Source organism: Apiospora phragmitis (genome assembly GCF_038363925.1).
Source record: "Apiospora phragmitis strain CBS 135458 chromosome Unknown utg000001l:1.0-2902119.0:1.0-2906034.0, whole genome shotgun sequence".
NCBI classification, from domain to species: Eukaryota; Fungi; Ascomycota; class Sordariomycetes; order Amphisphaeriales; family Apiosporaceae; genus Apiospora; species Apiospora phragmitis.
Window position 1 is genome coordinate 2,065,455 of NW_027117399.1, and position 16,835 is coordinate 2,082,289.

At 54.0% G+C, this 16,835-nt stretch overlaps 6 protein-coding genes across 6 annotated transcripts; 3 read left to right on the forward strand and 3 right to left on the reverse strand.

The window, feature by feature from the left end:
- Positions 1-127: 127 nt before the first annotated feature.
- Positions 128-694, reverse strand: PG994_000616 (uncharacterized protein; the record flags this gene model as incomplete). Its single annotated transcript, XM_066852025.1, has 2 exons — positions 128-307; positions 485-694. The coding sequence occupies 2 exons, from the start codon at positions 692-694 to the stop codon at positions 128-130; spliced, it is 390 nt and encodes a 129-aa protein (XP_066722657.1).
- Positions 695-873: 179 nt separating this feature from the next.
- On the reverse strand, positions 874-1,118 carry PG994_000617 (uncharacterized protein; the record flags this gene model as incomplete). The annotated part of the gene is made up of 2 exons (XM_066852026.1): positions 874-965; positions 1,022-1,118. The coding sequence occupies 2 exons, from the start codon at positions 1,116-1,118 to the stop codon at positions 874-876; spliced, it is 189 nt and encodes a 62-aa protein (XP_066722658.1).
- A 671-nt stretch (positions 1,119-1,789) lies between these two features.
- On the forward strand, positions 1,790-2,784 carry PG994_000618 (uncharacterized protein; the record flags this gene model as incomplete). Its single annotated transcript, XM_066852027.1, has 4 exons — positions 1,790-2,147; positions 2,204-2,322; positions 2,349-2,482; positions 2,568-2,784. 4 exons carry the CDS (start codon positions 1,790-1,792, stop codon positions 2,782-2,784), a joined length of 828 nt encoding a protein of 275 aa, XP_066722659.1.
- Positions 2,785-3,521: 737 nt separating this feature from the next.
- Positions 3,522-5,438, reverse strand: PG994_000619 (uncharacterized protein; the record flags this gene model as incomplete). Its single annotated transcript, XM_066852028.1, is given in 4 exon segments — positions 3,522-3,895; positions 3,960-4,312; positions 4,487-4,798; positions 4,813-5,438. 4 exon segments carry the CDS (start codon positions 5,436-5,438, stop codon positions 3,522-3,524), a joined length of 1,665 nt encoding a protein of 554 aa, XP_066722660.1.
- A 4,264-nt stretch (positions 5,439-9,702) lies between these two features.
- On the forward strand, positions 9,703-12,929 carry PG994_000620 (ankyrin 3; the record flags this gene model as incomplete). Its single annotated transcript, XM_066852029.1, has 7 exons — positions 9,703-10,484; positions 10,721-11,064; positions 11,113-11,210; positions 11,269-11,424; positions 11,471-11,753; positions 11,848-12,294; positions 12,349-12,929. Coding segments are annotated over 7 exons (2,691 nt in total), but the record flags the coding sequence as incomplete, so codon positions are not given.
- A 949-nt stretch (positions 12,930-13,878) lies between these two features.
- PG994_000621 (uncharacterized protein) lies at positions 13,879-16,398 on the forward strand (the record flags this gene model as incomplete). The annotated part of the gene is made up of 4 exons (XM_066852030.1): positions 13,879-14,021; positions 14,369-15,228; positions 15,288-15,875; positions 15,935-16,398. The coding sequence occupies 4 exons, from the start codon at positions 13,879-13,881 to the stop codon at positions 16,396-16,398; spliced, it is 2,055 nt and encodes a 684-aa protein (XP_066722662.1).
- Positions 16,399-16,835: the final 437 nt, after the last annotated feature.

The following is a 16,835-nucleotide window of genomic DNA, read 5'->3' on the forward strand; positions in this document are numbered from 1 at the left end:
CTTAAGAAAACCGGGCGATTTTTTTCGGCGGTTGAAAAGGGGGCAGAGAGATGTGATCGGATTGGCGAATGGCAGAAAATAGTCCGTAGTTGTAGATAACAAACGAGAACTGGCCTCGCAAGCCTCGTTAGGGCAGGGGGACGTGCCTCTGGAGGTGCCCGCTATCTAGCGTCGAAACACCCTCTCGGCCGCCGCGGTTCCGGTCGCCGCGCACCCCGGCAAGTATACCGACTACTCCCTCTTCCTCCTCCTGACCACCGTCTGTTGATAGGCCCGGTAATTTACTAGGTCTTGATCCATATAAGATCTGTTAGAGCTGTCAATGAGGCAACGTACATAGAATAATATCCAAGGGGGAGGGGCACGAACGGGTAGGTACTTTACGCACCCCAGCTCCCTAGCCACAGCTCCTCCCATTGGCGATTCCTTGGCAGGAGAAACAACCCTGTCGCCTGTCCGACTTCGTACGGAATGGACTGCTTACCTTCATAAGCATATATACGAAGACTTCCTTCGGACTGTGATCATGACAGCGGACGATATGCCTCTGCCTCTGCCCCGTCATCCCACCGGCATACTGCAGCGTCGCATAGGTACAGGACGTTGCGCCCGTGGAACCTGTCGCTAGGTAGAAAGCGCCAACTCTGGCGCGCCACACCTGTACGTGGCAGGGCAGCCACTCCCCATAGGGCATCGTTTCCTCGCCACCTACGTCCTCCTTCCAACCGAGTCGGATATCGTGACGCCTTTTCATTTTCCTCTCCTACCGGTCGCCGGGACATCATGACCCCCCAGAGTCAGCGCAATATGACAAGGGCCTCTGGGACGTGGGCTTTGTGGGCTTCTCCGTCGGCCACACTTCACACGCAACTTTTATGTGCAGGAGCTGCTGGCGCCGACCTGAGGGATCCGCGCAAGGGCGAAGCGGGTGCGCATCGGCGAGTTGATATCGCGGTGGTGGGGCGCTGGGGCCTGTGTGGGCTATGCACAGGTCCCCCATCCGGATGGGGTTTCGACACACCGCACGGCATGTGCACGGCGTACCCGCACCGCTCGCTCGGCGCCGGCCTCAAGGCGCATTCACGTTGGCGTTGCCGACACTTTTGCAGGCCCTGCATCTTTTTTTGATTGCACTGCTTGCTTCGGAGTGCTTATCGCTTCGCTTGCATGGGGGATTGCGAAGGACGATAGATCGGAGATAAGGCCATGGGGGCAAGAGAGGTGAGAGGGTTACGGATGGGGGATGCGCTGCAAGCCTCACAGATGGAAAAGCAAGCAAGAAGTCCTGGGAGTCTACCCGGAAGTCAGCCCGTCACGGACTTTTGCCATCAACAGAAGTATGTATGTAAGCTTCTGTGTAAGCCTAAAAAGTCTCCAATCCAGATCGGAATAATTCTTACTCGTCACACCCCAGAAGCCAGACTTAGTGGCCGGGTCTGCGGGGCTTCTGGAGAACCATGCAGGCCCAGAATCTTGGCTCCGTAGGGGGAAATGACCTGCAGTTTCAGCTCCACCACACTTGATCATCCTCAACAGACAATTCGCCACTTATACCCACCCTCAATTCCAAGCGTTTAAGTATGGGTAGAGTAGCATCCCGATCATACATAGCCCCCAATCTCAACTTTAATATTTGGTCGTTCATTATCAGAGTATGAGGGTAGTAAGAAGGATTATGCCCTCTTCTGCGAGAAGGTCTAGCAGTGCCGTATCTTCTCGTCGCCCCTCATCAATACCGTCCCCTCTATCTCCATCATCCACAACCCCCACCACTTCTTCATCTAGGAGAATGTCTTCTACGACCACCACTACCACGGCGACAACCGCCACGGTGACGCCGCCCGGGTCGACCACGAAGATTAAAGTCTCGCTGACCGGCCCGCAAGAGACTCTGCTCGTGCCCCTCATGGCGCGGGCCGAGGACGCCGCGCGGTCAGAGCCCATACTGGGCGACCCGCACGCCGCCGACATCCTGCAGCGCCTCGACACGGACCTGTCCAAGTTCCGCGCCGAGAGCCCGTTCGGCATGGGCTCGCGCGACATGTGCCTCGTGCGGGCGCGCCAGTTCGACGAATGGGCCAACGCCTTTCTGGACAAGCACCCCGAGGCCACCGTCGTCCACCTGGCCTGCGGCCTCGACACGCGCTGTCACCGTCTAGACTGGGCTTCGTCGTCGTCATCTTCTCCTTCAGCGGGGATGAAGGGAAAGGCCGTAAACGCAATGTGCGCTGGCTCGACTACGACCTGCCCGACGTGGTCAAGCTGCGGCGCCGCCTCGTGCCGCCCCCGGAGCACGGCGACTACAAGCTCATCGCGGCCGACGTGACCAAGACGAGTGGCTGCGCCAGATTCCGACGGACCGGCCGACGCTGGTCCTCATGGAGGGCCTGACGCCGTACTTTGACGAGGCGACGGGCAAGCGGCTGGTGCGGCGGCTGGCCGAGCACTTTTCCTCTTCTTCTTCGTCTTCTTCCTCCATCACGTCCACGAAAAACAACAGCAACACGAGCACCAGCTAATCTGCGACGGCGTCGGCTCGGCCATGAAGTTCTTGGGGGGCTGCTAAGCATCACGCGCGCGACGGGCTCGACCTTCGCCTGGGGCTTCGACGACCCGCGCGAGCTCGAGCGGCTGCACCCGCGGCTCCGCCTGCGCGACTGCGTGCGGCCGGCCGAGCTGGCCGAGGCGCGCCGCTTCGTCTGGCCGCACCGCGTCTTCATGTCGACGTGCTCGTACATCCCCAAGCTGGACAACCTCATGTTCTACTTGCGGTACGACTTCTGAATACCTAGGTTGAAGGGGATTGAATGAAGGGCTGGGCTGAGCCGAACCGGCGGAGAATTCTGGTTTCGTCGGTCCATGGGGAAAGAAACTCGATAGCATTGGCCCGATGCCTCCCCAGGGCGGAAAGATGCATATTTGATCTGTCTAGGCATATTTATAGAGATGAGATGGTATGAGGGATGAGAGAAGAAAGCAGTTAGATTAGACATAAGAACTTAGCGACGGCGTTGGAGAAGACGGGAAATACATACGGCCCTGTACAGATCGTTTGCACCTCATTGGCTTTATCTCACCATTTCGCATATGCTTAGACATCGTGATTCTGTGAGGGTGTATTAAGTCGCTTGAAACACTCATGTGTTAGGTATTTGGTTGGATTTGAAGCTATTCTCGTCTGAAAAACTATATACAAGGATTGGTGGTGCATATATATAAAGTATGTAATGCTGCCAATATACCCTAAATATCTCATCCAACACCCCTAACAGCATGCAAAGTCTAATAAGCAAGTAGCACACGTAACTGCTCATCCATCGCCCGGGGGAAATGCATCAAGGCCATTAAGTAAAAGTCATAAAATCCCCTTAACGCATTCCGTGATTGCCGTAACTCCTGCGAGTGAAAGTCCACCCTAGATGCATAGTACAATAGGCGTAAACATATATACTTTCGAATGCGAGATAAAAGGACGGGTTTTTAGTTTGTTTCTTTCTTTCTTTGTGTGGTCTCCCCAGTCATTACAACCACATCAAATTCCGGCTCTGCCGCCTCGTCTGCTGCCAAAGCGGTCGGTCGCCCCTCCGCGACGGAGTATAGGAGCTCGTGGAGGTCATAGAGCCCGAAGACCCGGGCGCGGGCGGGCGCTGCTGGTACGGCTGCAGCATGTTCGCGTTGTTGCCGCCACCACCTCCCGTTGTGCTCCCGTCGTTCATGGGATAGTTATGCATCGACGAGCTCGCCGTGAGCGGCTCCGTGTCTTCGTCGTCCTGCACGTGGCGCATCGTCGCCGGGGCGTCGCGGGACAAGTCGTCGACCTTCCGCAGCAGCCCGTTGCTGTTATTGTTGCCGTGGTGGTACATGTCGTAATTGTGCGCCCGGGTGGGACCAGTCGCTGCTGAAAGAGTGGGGGTTGTTGGAGTGGTAGGGCGTCAGGGGCGTGACGACAGCGCCGGCACCGCTGCCGTTGTTGTTATAATTGCTGTTGTAATTGTTGTTTAGGTACTCGTTCGCGATGGGCGTCCGGGGCGCGCGGCCCTGTCCGGCGCCCGCTGCGTGCGCCGCGCTGTAGGCTAGAGGCCATCCTCCTCCTCCTCCACCGTTGGGTGTATTCGGCGACGGGCCCGAGACAGCCGAGACGGGAGCAGGCGCTCCATAACCGCCGCCATCGCCACCTGCGACATGCCTAGTGGCTGGGTGCTCGTACTGGTAGTATGGGTGGGTATGGTGGGTTGGCGGCGTAGGCTGCGGCTCTTCTTCCTCTTGCCATGTAGGCAGAGGCGCGAATGCGGCGCCATGGTTTCGCACGGGACTGGTTTGGGAATCAAAAGGTTAGCATATTGACTGTGATTGACAATGGGATTGGATTCCAAGCCGCTAACTAGGTGGCTGGCTCGAATTGCGAAACAGACGCCGAACCCGTCTTGAAACACAGAGAAACAAAAAACTGCTCGTCGCAGATTCGCTAGGACTTCCTTTGACTTACTTCGCGTACTCGCTCGTGGGTGCCGCGACAGGAGCCGGACCTGGACCAAGCCGCCTATTTCGCCGCCGTCGCATACAGCAGAACAGTAGCGCCAACAGCGCCGCTAAGAAGGCCAGACCCCCGATGGTTCCCCCACAATGGCGCCGGTGCGGTTGTACCCTGGGCCTTGCTGCGCTGATGTCGGAGGGGCAGCTGGCGAGGAGTTGGCCGTGTCGGCTGGGGTGTGGGAAGAGGTCGGCGTGCCCGACGAGCTCCCTGAAGTTGTTGATGTTGCCGAGCTCGAGGAGGCTTGCGAAGAGCTTGAAGTTGACGCTGCACTAGTAGACGAAGATGATGATGATGATGAGGCGGATTGCGACGACGACGTCCGGGAAGTGGATTGTGAAAACGAGCTCGCCGGCTTCGTGAGCGCAATCGAAGTCTGCACCAGGGGCAGAGTGGGCTTGCCGCTGGCTCCCGTTTGCACGGACGTCGCCAGGTCGGAAGCCGTCCCGCAGCCGTACTGGAAGAAGCCGCTAGGAAACGAGTTCTTATAGCACACATTCGACCCCGTGCAGGTGTAAACGTAGGGGTTCAACTCCGTCTGGGGCCCGCTGTTCTGGTCCACGCAGCCGGTGAAGACGCCGGTCGTGCAGCTGCCGCTGTTCGGACAGCACCCCATCACCTTGTTCGCCTCGTCCAGCACGCAGTGCGACCCGGCCGAGCACGTCGCCGGCAGCCCGGAGTCGCCGCCCAGATACCCGCAGATCGTGTTGTCGGCCTGTCGTCGGAGCAGCTCCAAGGGCGACATCAGCGGGGCCGCCGTGGGCAGCGGCGGCCACATAACCACGTTCAGTTCATGGGGCTCGATCGTCTTGGTCTGTCGTGGGAGTAGGGCGTGCCCGTCCGCCAATTCCCCCAGCACGGTCGAGAGCAAGAATACGGCCGCGGCGGGCGGCAGGCGGAGGAACATGTCGCGGGATATTGGAGTTGTCGGGAGAGCCATGGCTCGCTATACGCCCGAGGACATCGGATGGGAGAGATTCCGGGTCTGAAGCTACGAGGGTTCGGATTTCGTAGGATGAAAGTCGCATCAAAAGAGTAAAGAGGCAACAAGACGAAGTCGAACGACGGGGATGAGTGGCACTTTAACTATGAGGACACACAAGGCCTCGGCACTGACTACAAAAGAGGCAAACACCGCCAAGTGATCCGTAACGTTTGGATCAACTTGCATATACGCAAAAGGTAACCAAGGATCAGACGGCAAAAAGGGCCCAGGCTGTGTAGTTGCGGTATGGGAGCAGGCTGTTACCTGCAGCAGATTTGGTTTTTCTGGCGTCCGAATCAAGAGCAACCTTCATGTTGCTGTGCTGACTACATGCCCTCATCCTTCATGTTCGTCATAAATAACACCTTGGCGAAGGCAGCTGGGTCCGGTGTGCTGTTCCTGTGTTGTTTCCTACAAGGGTCTGAGCTCAAAAGAGGGCTGCCTTGGTCCCGGTATCGTCAGATCTGATCCATTATCCAATCCTTGCGGCATGGAAATAGTAGGTGAGGTAACCGCATGGTGGAGATTCTGGATTTAGACGAGCCAATACACAGTAAGTCAGTTGCGGCAGTGAACGGACGGGTTTGTTGGCTTCGCCACCCGTGTCACTAAAACATTTTCAAAGGTTGACGTTAGCGCACGCAGCATCGTATTGGGGAGAGTTGGAACACCCACCCATCCCGCCCGCTAGAGACACCCACCACCCGGGCACCACGCCAAGTAACGCTGACCTGGCCACTGGCCACCAAGCACCCAAGGGCCGATAGGTGTAAAGTTGGCTCACCTGCATCGCTCCCCTGCTGGCTGGGAATAAGGAAGGCGGGGTGCGCGAGGGGGATACGACGAATCAGACATAGCCTCCACCAATCTCTAGCTCGGCTGTTTCTATTTTCATCTCAGCCTGCTGGTGACATTAATTGGTGACTGCGGGCTGTGCACAAGGCCGTTGGCGCTATTGGCTATGTCGGATTCCAGACGAGACTTTTCTCTTGCTTTCCCAAGACCTTCGAAGGATTGCATTCTAGATAGTGGTAAAGATGCCGAAAAACACGATCGAAGTTGTGTGTCCCTGCAGTAGCATTAAAATCGCAGCAGTGCAGGGCAAGCTTTGAGCGGTGTCCAAGGCCGAAAGCAACAGGTGAGCTGAGAAAAGTATGTATGCACTTCGACGTCCCCAACATGAATCGTGGGGGCGACATAGCTTCATCGCCAATGTACATACTGAGGCCAGCCAACTGTACGCCAGTTGGCCAGGTAAGGTGGAAAAACCAGTATCAAATTGGTTCCAGAATTCCTGTCAAATTGGCGGCATTGTGCTAAGCGAAGTATTGGGAATTGGGAAGCAAACTCGTGGAGTCGAGGAGGGAGCTTTCTCGTAACCCTTGTCGTGACTCCATTGCGGTACCGTACCGAGCATACATACTCATGCTTGGCGGGCCTATTCCTCCCCTCATGCTCCCAAGATCTTCATCTCTAGGAGTATCCAAAGGAATGGCGAATGATGATAAGATGTGTGTGTATACATAGTATGCGCCCGATGTCGTAACATTAAAGTTGTATTTCCCCATCGAGTCATTTTCATGGGAATGCGATCCTGGACAGAGTTGCCAATTGGCTTTCGGGTGCGACGATCATTTGGCGCTCCACAGATTTGCACGGCGGTCCGGGCCCTCTCCGAATCCACGTGCTACTTATCCCAGAGGTGAGGTAGAGAGATAGCGGTAAGTTCCTGGAATCCTTCTTGAGCTAAAATGCCATTTTCATCGTGAGTCCCGTGATTCGATTGAGAAAGTATTCGAGTTTTACGACGAATGTTGAGCAATGTTGGGATGTCGTAGCTAGTAGGCAAGCAGGGCCAGCACTAACACTAACACTACTGCCATCAGCCTGGGCACGATTCAAATCGTGTATCCAAGGCCGTCGCATACATTGCCAAAGTGATAGATGGGGCGTGTTTGCTTGAAGTTTGCCTCCCTTGCTGGCCTCAAGCAAGCAGCTTGTGGTGAAGTATGGTCTGGAAGAAGCTGTTCAGCCACAATCATGGCGCCACCTAATAAGCCCAAAGCCGGGCAGTAATCAGCCCAGCACGGCCACCGCGACTCTGATTCAAGACATCCATCTGCTCTACATGCGCCAATCTTATTAGTAGCAGATGCTCTCTCGTCTGAGTCTCGACCTTCTCCTTCGGGCCTTGACCAAAGCTGAGAAGTCGCTCTCGCCGAAGAACGTGATCTAAATTTTCATATGGGGCAGATCAGGAAGGCCCTTCTTGTCGGCTCTCTTGGGTCGTGCTTGGTAGTCACTTACATACCTAGGTACACAAGCGAGCGACCGAGGCCTGAGCGAAAGGCATCCACTATATTTTGACGAAGGACTGCGAGGAAAATAGTCTGAAATAAGGTTTGGCTAGCAGAGAAAGGCAGGCCGGATATGAGAAACGAAACGCGCTCCGCACTCTCCGCCTATCCTACCCGCTGTTCAGGGTGACATTTGCTGCTTTGCTGCTTCGCGCAGCTGAACCCGTAAAGGTTGGCACAAACAAGGATATGTAGCCGGTTGGTGAATTTTTCTTTTCTGAGTCCTCTTCCGAGGGATGGCAGGCCTGAAGCCACGGAATCCAGACCCCCTGACCAACATCGGCTACGTGTTGTGTTGAATTGTCTAGCCTACCAAGATCTCTCATTTAAGCAAACAAGATCGAAGCAAACATGGTCTAGTCATATCGCACACGATAGATTCGATCTTGATAGAGAGATCTGTTCTGCTGGTATTTGATAGTGTCTGCCTGGAGGCAGGCTAGGCCTGAACAATCACCAATAGGACACTTTTAAGTAAGCAGCCGCAGCAAGTTAAACTCTTAAAGTTGAGAATAGGCACCGGGTCTGTAGCTTGCTTGCCCTGAAAGCTTACAGGAACTCTCTGGGTCGGGTTAGCAAGAAAGTAAGGGGAGTGACCTGGCACCCAGCTACTGAGTCTCCCTAACTTGAAGAAACGGCCATGTTCTGCAGGTGGGCATCTATATACATCCAACATGAACGGCTCGGAGCACATGTCACTCCACGTACCTAACTAGGGGCACGAATGGATGGAGTATATTACATATAAAATACTGCATGGCATACTCTCGGGCGCTGCTCCATCCCATCCCACCTATGAGCTGTCAACCTGATGGATCCGGAGAGCAACCCGCGAAGCAAGCTATCAGACGCCGTCGAATCTAGTTTTGACAAGACCCAATACCTTGGGTCTCACTGGACCATTTCGGCAGGTGAAACGGCGACGTGGAAAGCCGGAGCCGAATCTAAGTAAAATCTTGCACACGTTTCGTAAGTAAGTAGTGGTAAGTAGGCAGGTACGCTTTCCTGAGACCAGATGCAATGTCATATGTATTCCTTCCATGATTCCATCAATGTCATGACGCTAGCAGCAATATTGATGTGCTTGAGTAGGAGATGCATCAGACCCTTACATAGAGTCTCCTTGGCTAAGTCGCATTGATTGACATTGATGAATGCTAACAAACAACAGTGTAGCGAATAGCATGACCAGCATGCACAATGACGATCAGCCACGCTGCCCAGCTCCTGTGAGCTATAACCAAAGGCGTCACGGCAACCTATAGTTCTCACGTGGATAGGGACTCCGATAGGCAGCTGTCACGAAATAGCGGCGCCGAATACTTGATTTGGAGAGGGGTGCAAAGTCAAAGCTCAAAGCTCAAACGCCCAACCCAGGAAGAAACCACCTTAGCCCAGCTTGCGTCGTTGGTCTGGACCGCTATCTCGATCATTAGTCTTCGTTAGGTCCGGCAAATGGTCCCCAACACGGCCTTAGTTTCTCGGCGCAAGGGCCGTAGTCCATCCAGCTGTCGTGATGGGAATGTGAAGTGAAGATCAGCAACCTCGCCTAAATGGGCTCCAGAACCCCCCCCCCCCCCCACAAGTAGCGGCCGCGTTGAAGGATTTATCAATAGAAACAGCTAATACCAGGTACGTATGTAAGTAGGTATATATGTAGTGTTTGCCTAGTACCTACCTAATTTACTTATTTCATCCATCCTGATTGCTGCGGAGTCATACGTGGGATAACCCAGACCCCTCCTGGCATAACCAACTTACCTGACCTGATAAATCCAGCATCCTTCCTACCCAGGAGGTGCCAACATATCCTACAGAAGTTTCCAGTGACGGCTCCTTCCCGTTACCGAAGACAGATTACAACAACAATACCTACTGCCCCAAATCTTCCACCCGAGGCTAGAACACGTCCATCGAAGTACTTTGTCCAGTGCGTGAAGGCACACTTCGACGTTGTAGCCATGGCTTCGATCAAAAGTGAGGCTGTACTCAGCCATTGTCACAAGGTGAGACCCGAATATCCAACGATGACGATATTGGACGACCTAGAAGCTGATCCTATCTATCGCAAGGCCACAGTCTTGGGCAATAAGATCGCCATTCACATGCTCGACTTTCTCAGCACAGTCAAGGCTCATCCTTACGGTTTCGTGGAGTTGGCCAACGAGTTCTTGGACCTCTGCCGGATCATGTGGGCACTGGAAGGTGGGCTCACGGAATGCACACGGACGAACCAACAGTTTCCGGCCGAGATGATCCAAGAGATGGACAAGAAGTTCAAGTCGACCTATACGGATTTCCAGCACCTCGACCAATGGGTTGGCCGCTTCCTCGAGTACGAGAAACGCGGAACCATGGGCAAGATCCAGCGGGGTTGGCGCAACATGTTTGCGGACAACGATGTCGGTAAGATGAGAGAAAGCATTGGAAGGGCGAGAGAGTCCTTGAGGATGAGTTCCCTGGTCTTTCAATGGTCTCTAGGTGACTCCCAGATCGATGACTCTTTCGGAATGGGCTACACAGGCCTCGCCGCCGCCCTCGAACGACTGCAGAGGGGCCGATCAGTGACCGGAATTACCAACTCAAGACGCTTGAGCCGCACCTTACCCAAGTAGAGGAGCTGTCGCCGATGTCGTCAGTCTTTCCTCTTCCTCCGGTCCTCGAAATCGGCAGAGGTTCCTCGCCAAATATTTCACCCTTTGATGTGATCCGAGATGATAACAGTTACCAACGTAAACTCTCGTTCTCTCATCGCGCACCGTCAGTCTCCAAGTCGGTCTCCAACCATACAAGCTCGTCGGTGTCAGACAGAGAGCGCGTTTTCTCACAAGCTGAAAGTTTCGACAGAAGGGGCAGACAGGATGCTTTTGGCTTGAGTGGTATTATTGATATTGAGACGACCATTGGCGACTACGAGTCATCTGACTCTGGCCCTATCAAATTTACTCGGGTCACAGCAGACCCCGTCAAGATGCCTCGTTGGAGCCCAAGGAATTCTACCGGCTCAAGCACCCCGGCCCTCAAGTCGGCTCTGGTTTCAGCCATCCAGGACAGGAACAGCAAGCTTGTCGAGCAGCTTCTTGATCGCGGTGTCCCGCCTGACACTGGACCCGGGAGCCACGCTCTGAAAGAAGCTGTTCTGCGGCACGACCTCGAATCGGTGCGTCTCTTATTGGTCTTTGGAGCCGATCGTAAGTATCCCCTTGGTGTTTGAAGTGTTCATACTAATTAGACTTTAGCAAACTCAGCCGATAGAGATGGCACCACTCCCTTGTTTGCGGCTGTGGAAGAGTCCTTCATCGATGGTGCGTGTTTGCTACTAAAGTACGGCGCAGACGTAAGCACACAATATATTCCTTCGACCTTCGGGACTCGCGACTAACTTTTCATGGCAGGCCAACCTCGCCGCTGGTGTGGGCCTTGAGACGCCTCTTGGACTGTCTGTCGTCGAGGATAAGTTTAGCTTCACGAAGCTGCTGCTGACTTATGGAGGAGACTCCAAACACGTTATGAGTGATGGCGACACCATTTTGATCAAGACGATTACCAAAGTACGGCCAATCAGATTCATTAAGCTCATGTTAGCTTATGAAGCAGATGGTAAGTTTCACCAATTCCTACCTCATCCTCCTTCCCATCGTCAAACTCCGCGGCGTACTAACATGGAGATGTAGCGAACGCCAAGAACAGGGAAGGGAAGACACCTCTTTTGAGGCAATCACAACAAGCCGGGCCGATATTGTGGCGGAGCTGTTGGATGCAGGAGCCAACCCCAACCTACCTGGACCAAAGCACATGCTGTGGCCCGCGATACATCATACACCTTGCCTGAGGCTGCTGCTTGCGAGGGGTGCCGACCCTAAGAAGGCCCCTGGAGTCAGTACGTATTCCCCCATCACATCAAGGTTCCTGACTCCCCTATTGTGGGCGTACTCATCTTAGATGTCTCGTGATGGCTAACACATCGTCTACAGTGGAGCTGGCGGCTTCGATTAATAACATCGAATCAGTACGATGTCTGCTCAAAGCCGGTGTTGACCCTAACGCAAAGAAGGATGGCGTCTACACGCCATTGTGCACTTCCATCCGAGACAATCGTGCCGACATCTTCCACCTTTTGCTGGAAAATGGCGCCGACCCTAATGTCCCAGCTTCAGAATATCCCGCATTCAAATGTGTTACTCACTACCGCCCCCAGTACCTGGCTCCTCTGGTGAAAGCGGGCGCCGACCTTCACTCGCCGCGAGGAATCTTGGAGACGGCCGTTCAGAGTAATAACGCAGAGGCACTGGACTGGCTGTTGAATGCTGGAGTTTCTCCAAACGACAAAGTGCCCAAGACCGGAGCAACGGCTCTGACGACGGCCATCCGAGAGAATCGACCAGAGCTGGTTGACCTACTACTAAGCCGTGGTGCTGACCGTAAGTTCCGGGCCCCTTACCCCTTAAAAGACTGATGACTGATTCTTTGGATAGCCAACGTGAGAGGCCAGGACTGGCCCGTGTGCATGGCCGTCAAGCAACCACAAATCTTGAAGAGACTCCTACCTGCATTGGCCGAGCCCAGAGCCTTCAAAGGTGTGATGGAATTGGCAGTGGTAGCAAACCAGTTGGAGAGTGTCAAACTCTTGCTGCAGGCAGGAGTGAGCGTAGAGGATCGCAACGGTGGTGTCTTCTCCCCGCTCACCACGGCCATCCGTGAACGACGCAAGGACATCGTGCGCTTCCTTCTCGAGGAGGCCGATGCAGATGTGAATGCACCTGGCGAGCATCTTCCGATCGTGAAAGCGCTACGACGTTACGAAGACGGCGATACCGAGATCATCGAGATGCTCCTGGCCAGCGGAGCCGACCCGAACAAGATCTATCGTGGTCATTCCGCCTTTATCCAGACAGTGGAGAACGGTGACGCGCATATACTTCAACTTCTTGTCGACAAATGCGGCGTTGATCTGAATGCCAAAGATGATAGCGACATGACCATTCTGGAGATCGCTGGGCGCCGTGGTTGGGAGGAAGGAAGCGAGATCTTGATGAATGGCAAGAAAGCTCGTTAGGGTACGGAATCGTCGCGGCGTTGTTGTTGCCGTTATATTTCAAGGCGTTTTATTTGTTTTATGATACACCCTTCAAGCGAAGACGTTTCTTATGTCAGTCAGCTTTCCATTCTTTGCCCCCGCATTTCTATTCCCGAACGAACAAAATGCACGATAGGAGATATGAGACATCGATGTGCTCGGGGCATATCCGTGTACGAGCAGTAGATGATGAATGAGAGATTCTCAATTAGATAGCTAGGGTAATCAATCATTTGATTGAAATAAATGATGCAAGATGTAATTGGGGCCTTGGATATTCCGAATCACGAGCAAATGGCCCCTGTCAGCATGCCGTCGGATGTCAGCTCCCAACCCCCAACATCAGGCCAACCCTGCATGATCGGGTAGTACAAGCCCTGCATAAGCGGCTGCAGGAAATGCGCCTGGTCAAGCCACAGTAATTTTAACAGGACAATCCAAGAAGAAGGTGGGATGCCTTGCGTAAAGATGCATGACCCCCTTCCTTAGCATACTGGTTTACGCAGGCATAGATAGGCATCCTCCACCGTAGCAACAAGTGACATTGTGTGGTCGATTGAAGTTTGGTCATCTGGCGTGATTCAAAACGACGATCGCAGAGTGTGACGAGAGATAGCGGGGTCCCCACGCCGTCGCACAGCCCAAAACCCGAGTCAGTGGGTTGGGATTGGCTTGGGATGGCATGAAAAAGATAGGCCAAACAAGCTTTACCTGTATCTGTCTAGCCCAGATAACGGCTTAATGCACGGGCCCTGTGGTCCGCTTCAAACGCCTTGGATATCTTCAAAAACTCAAAGACCCCTGATGGGGGAAGCAACATCAACAACATCTACCAACAGGGCTTTGGTCTTGTTAAAAGATTCGGATCTTTCCAGTTGTCCCTGGTGCTCCTTCAAACTCGGAAAACTCGCACTGATCCGATATCAAGATGCCCATCCGTGTCAAGATGCGGCCCATGTCCCAAGGTGATCGGGCACCTTCACCTCATTGGGACAATGGCCAATACGACTCCGATCTGCCCGACATTGCCTACGAGGACCAATTCCGGGAAGTAGTCAAGAAACTGTCGCTGTACGGTTCATTCTGCCGCATACTGATGTGTGTTTGCAACTGACCAAGTGTGCCTGCCCAGTTACATTGCCGACGTTATCTCACGTCCCCAGCACTTTCGAGCAGCTTCGGACTACGTCCAATGGTGACTGTCTCGTACCCTGGTCGATCACTTGAGTACAAACGTGACAAATCCTTCCATTGTGAATGCCCTCTTGTAAGTTGAGCCGGTCGCCTGTTCTGTTTTGTGACGATGACCTTATCATCGATATATCTATACGTGGGGCCAACGCTGCCAAGCATTCACCCCTCATGACCTTGGTGGATGCTGAAGCTGCATATATCGCTAACCACGTCTCCGTCTCAAGAGCCTTACGTTGGCACTATGGCACGCAGAATGACGGAAGGGGACTGGGTGAAGCTCGTGCGAACGCTTGCGAGATCGTGGCATGGCGCTTCTTGATGCGCTTATCGGAGCGCGAAGCCGTCGAGTACTGTCTGTACGAGATACCCGATCTTAGTGAGAGCTGCAGCTCCCCCCATCAAGGGGATTGTGCCGACCAGGGCGAGAGCAATGAGAGGACGGCCCTTCTCGGGGACAGCAGCGGCCACCAATTGCCGCGGTCGCGCCGCCACTCCGAGCATCAGGATTCAAGTTCTGGGAAAATGGGCTCCCACAAGCGGAGTCAACTGCTCCAGTCCATCTCCAAACTCACCATGAGCTTCACCGGCGGTTCTGACAGCGAGGACGATTCGGACGGTGACGACCCGACCGACTCCTTCGTCCACTTGAACGCTCTAGAGATTGCCGCCGTGGCGGACGCCAAGAGGTTCCTCAGCCAGCACGTGGTGCAGAAAATCATCACCGGCATCTGGGACGGCGACATCATCTTCTGGGACCGCCTCTCGGTGCACTCGATCAAGAAGCCGAGGTTCTACAACCCCCACACGGCCGACCCGTTCTGCCGTCTCCGTGTTCCCAAGTACCTAAAAGCCTTCGAGGTCATGTTTTTTGCCGCCTTTATGTGCATCTTTTACGCCGTCTGCATTGACCAAAGTCTCCACAAGGTGACACACATGGAAGTCATGCTCTACATATGGTTCGCGGCCTTCTTCTACGACGAGGTTAGCGAGTATCTAGATGCGGGATCGATATTCTATGCCGCGGACGTATGGAACATGTTTGATATGATTATGATAGCTATCGGGATTTGCTTTGCGGTATTGAGTAAGATATCCTTTGTTAATCCTGAATGCCCATGGTCATCCACTAAACTCATTTCGCAGGATTCGTGGGCCTCTACAACGACGATCCGGTACTGATCGCCATTGCATTCGATGTTCTGTCCTTGGAGGCCCTCTTCATGGTGCCCAGGATCTGCTCTATCCTGAGCCTGAGCCCGTATTGGGGCACGCTCATTCCTTGTCTTAAGGCGATGGGAATGGACTTCTTGAAGTTCATGGTGCTCGTCGCCATCATCTACTGCGATTCCTCACAACATTTCTCCCTCGTCGGACGGGAACTGTACACCTTCAAGCATATGGCGATGATCGTGACCAAGATCTTCTTTGGTTCGAGCTACGTCGGATTCGACATCATGAAGGATATTGACCCAATCTTTGGTGCGTTCACGGCTCGACCCTTTCCATTGAAGATTCAACGCGTGATGGCTTACCATTTCATTTTTCCTGCAGGACCTCCCCTGATGTTCATTTTCGTGACACTCAGTTCGATCCTCCTGATGGGCTCCCTCACTGGTATGCTCAGCAATAGCTTCTCCAGGGTCATCTCCCACGCCAAGGAAGAGTACCTCTACGTCTATAGTGTTTACGTCCTTGAGGCCTCGACCAGTAATCGGCTAACGCACTTCTACCGTGAGTTTGATACATCCACCCATTACAGAGGCTATCAAATGGTTAACTCCTGGGTACAGCACCGTTCAACTTGATTGCCTTTTGCATATTCCGGCCGCTTCGACTCTTTCTGCCCTCAACCGACAAGTTTCGACAGGCCCGAATCGTCCTTCTCAAGGCGACCCATTCCCCGATCGTGGGGGCCATCATGCTTTACGAGTGGACCACCGGCAAGACGGCGCCGAAGGATGGCTTCGGCTCGTTCCGTGGGCCACGGCAGAGCTCCATCAAGCGGTCGCCCGCGCCCCCTTTGATGACTGACCGGATAGGGCGTCCTCGCCTTCATTCGCCGGTCCCTACGAGCATCCACCAGCCGTCGCGCGTATCCAAAACGAGGCAGCGGCAAGCGGAAGACGATACGACCGACACACCCACGGACGTCGAAGTCCGCATCGCGGAGCTTTCGAGCAAGATTGACCGGCTTACCGCCATGGTCGCCGGGCTGCAATCGGGGGCTGCTGGAGATGATACCGTGCGACAGTAGGTTACGGAGGGTTTTATCTTGGTTTGACCGGCTAGATATGTATGGTGGTGTATACAGCCTCGTGTGTGTGCTTTATAGGTTGTGTCAGGCAATATTATATGGCAAGGAAGGTTGGAATCCTGAAACTAGGCAGCGTCCGCGACCTTTGAAGGCACTTTTTGTTTCGTAGTGACTGCGTGCTTGCTTCCGGCATAAGGTGATAAGTCGCGCGCACCGCCCGAGCAGTAGATCGTACAGCTTGTCGCGCCTGGCAGGCAACCGGTTTCCAGGACGTAAGAAAGGACAGAAGCTTGTAGAGCATTTCTACCCCCAAGTTAGCATGGCAGCTGGTTTCGAATATCATTTTGGCGTGATCAAAGTAGCCTAAGTACTTCGCGCTTGGTAGATGGAAATTCTTAGGCGACTGAACGGATGTCAGCCTGTTCCGTGGTAAGGCG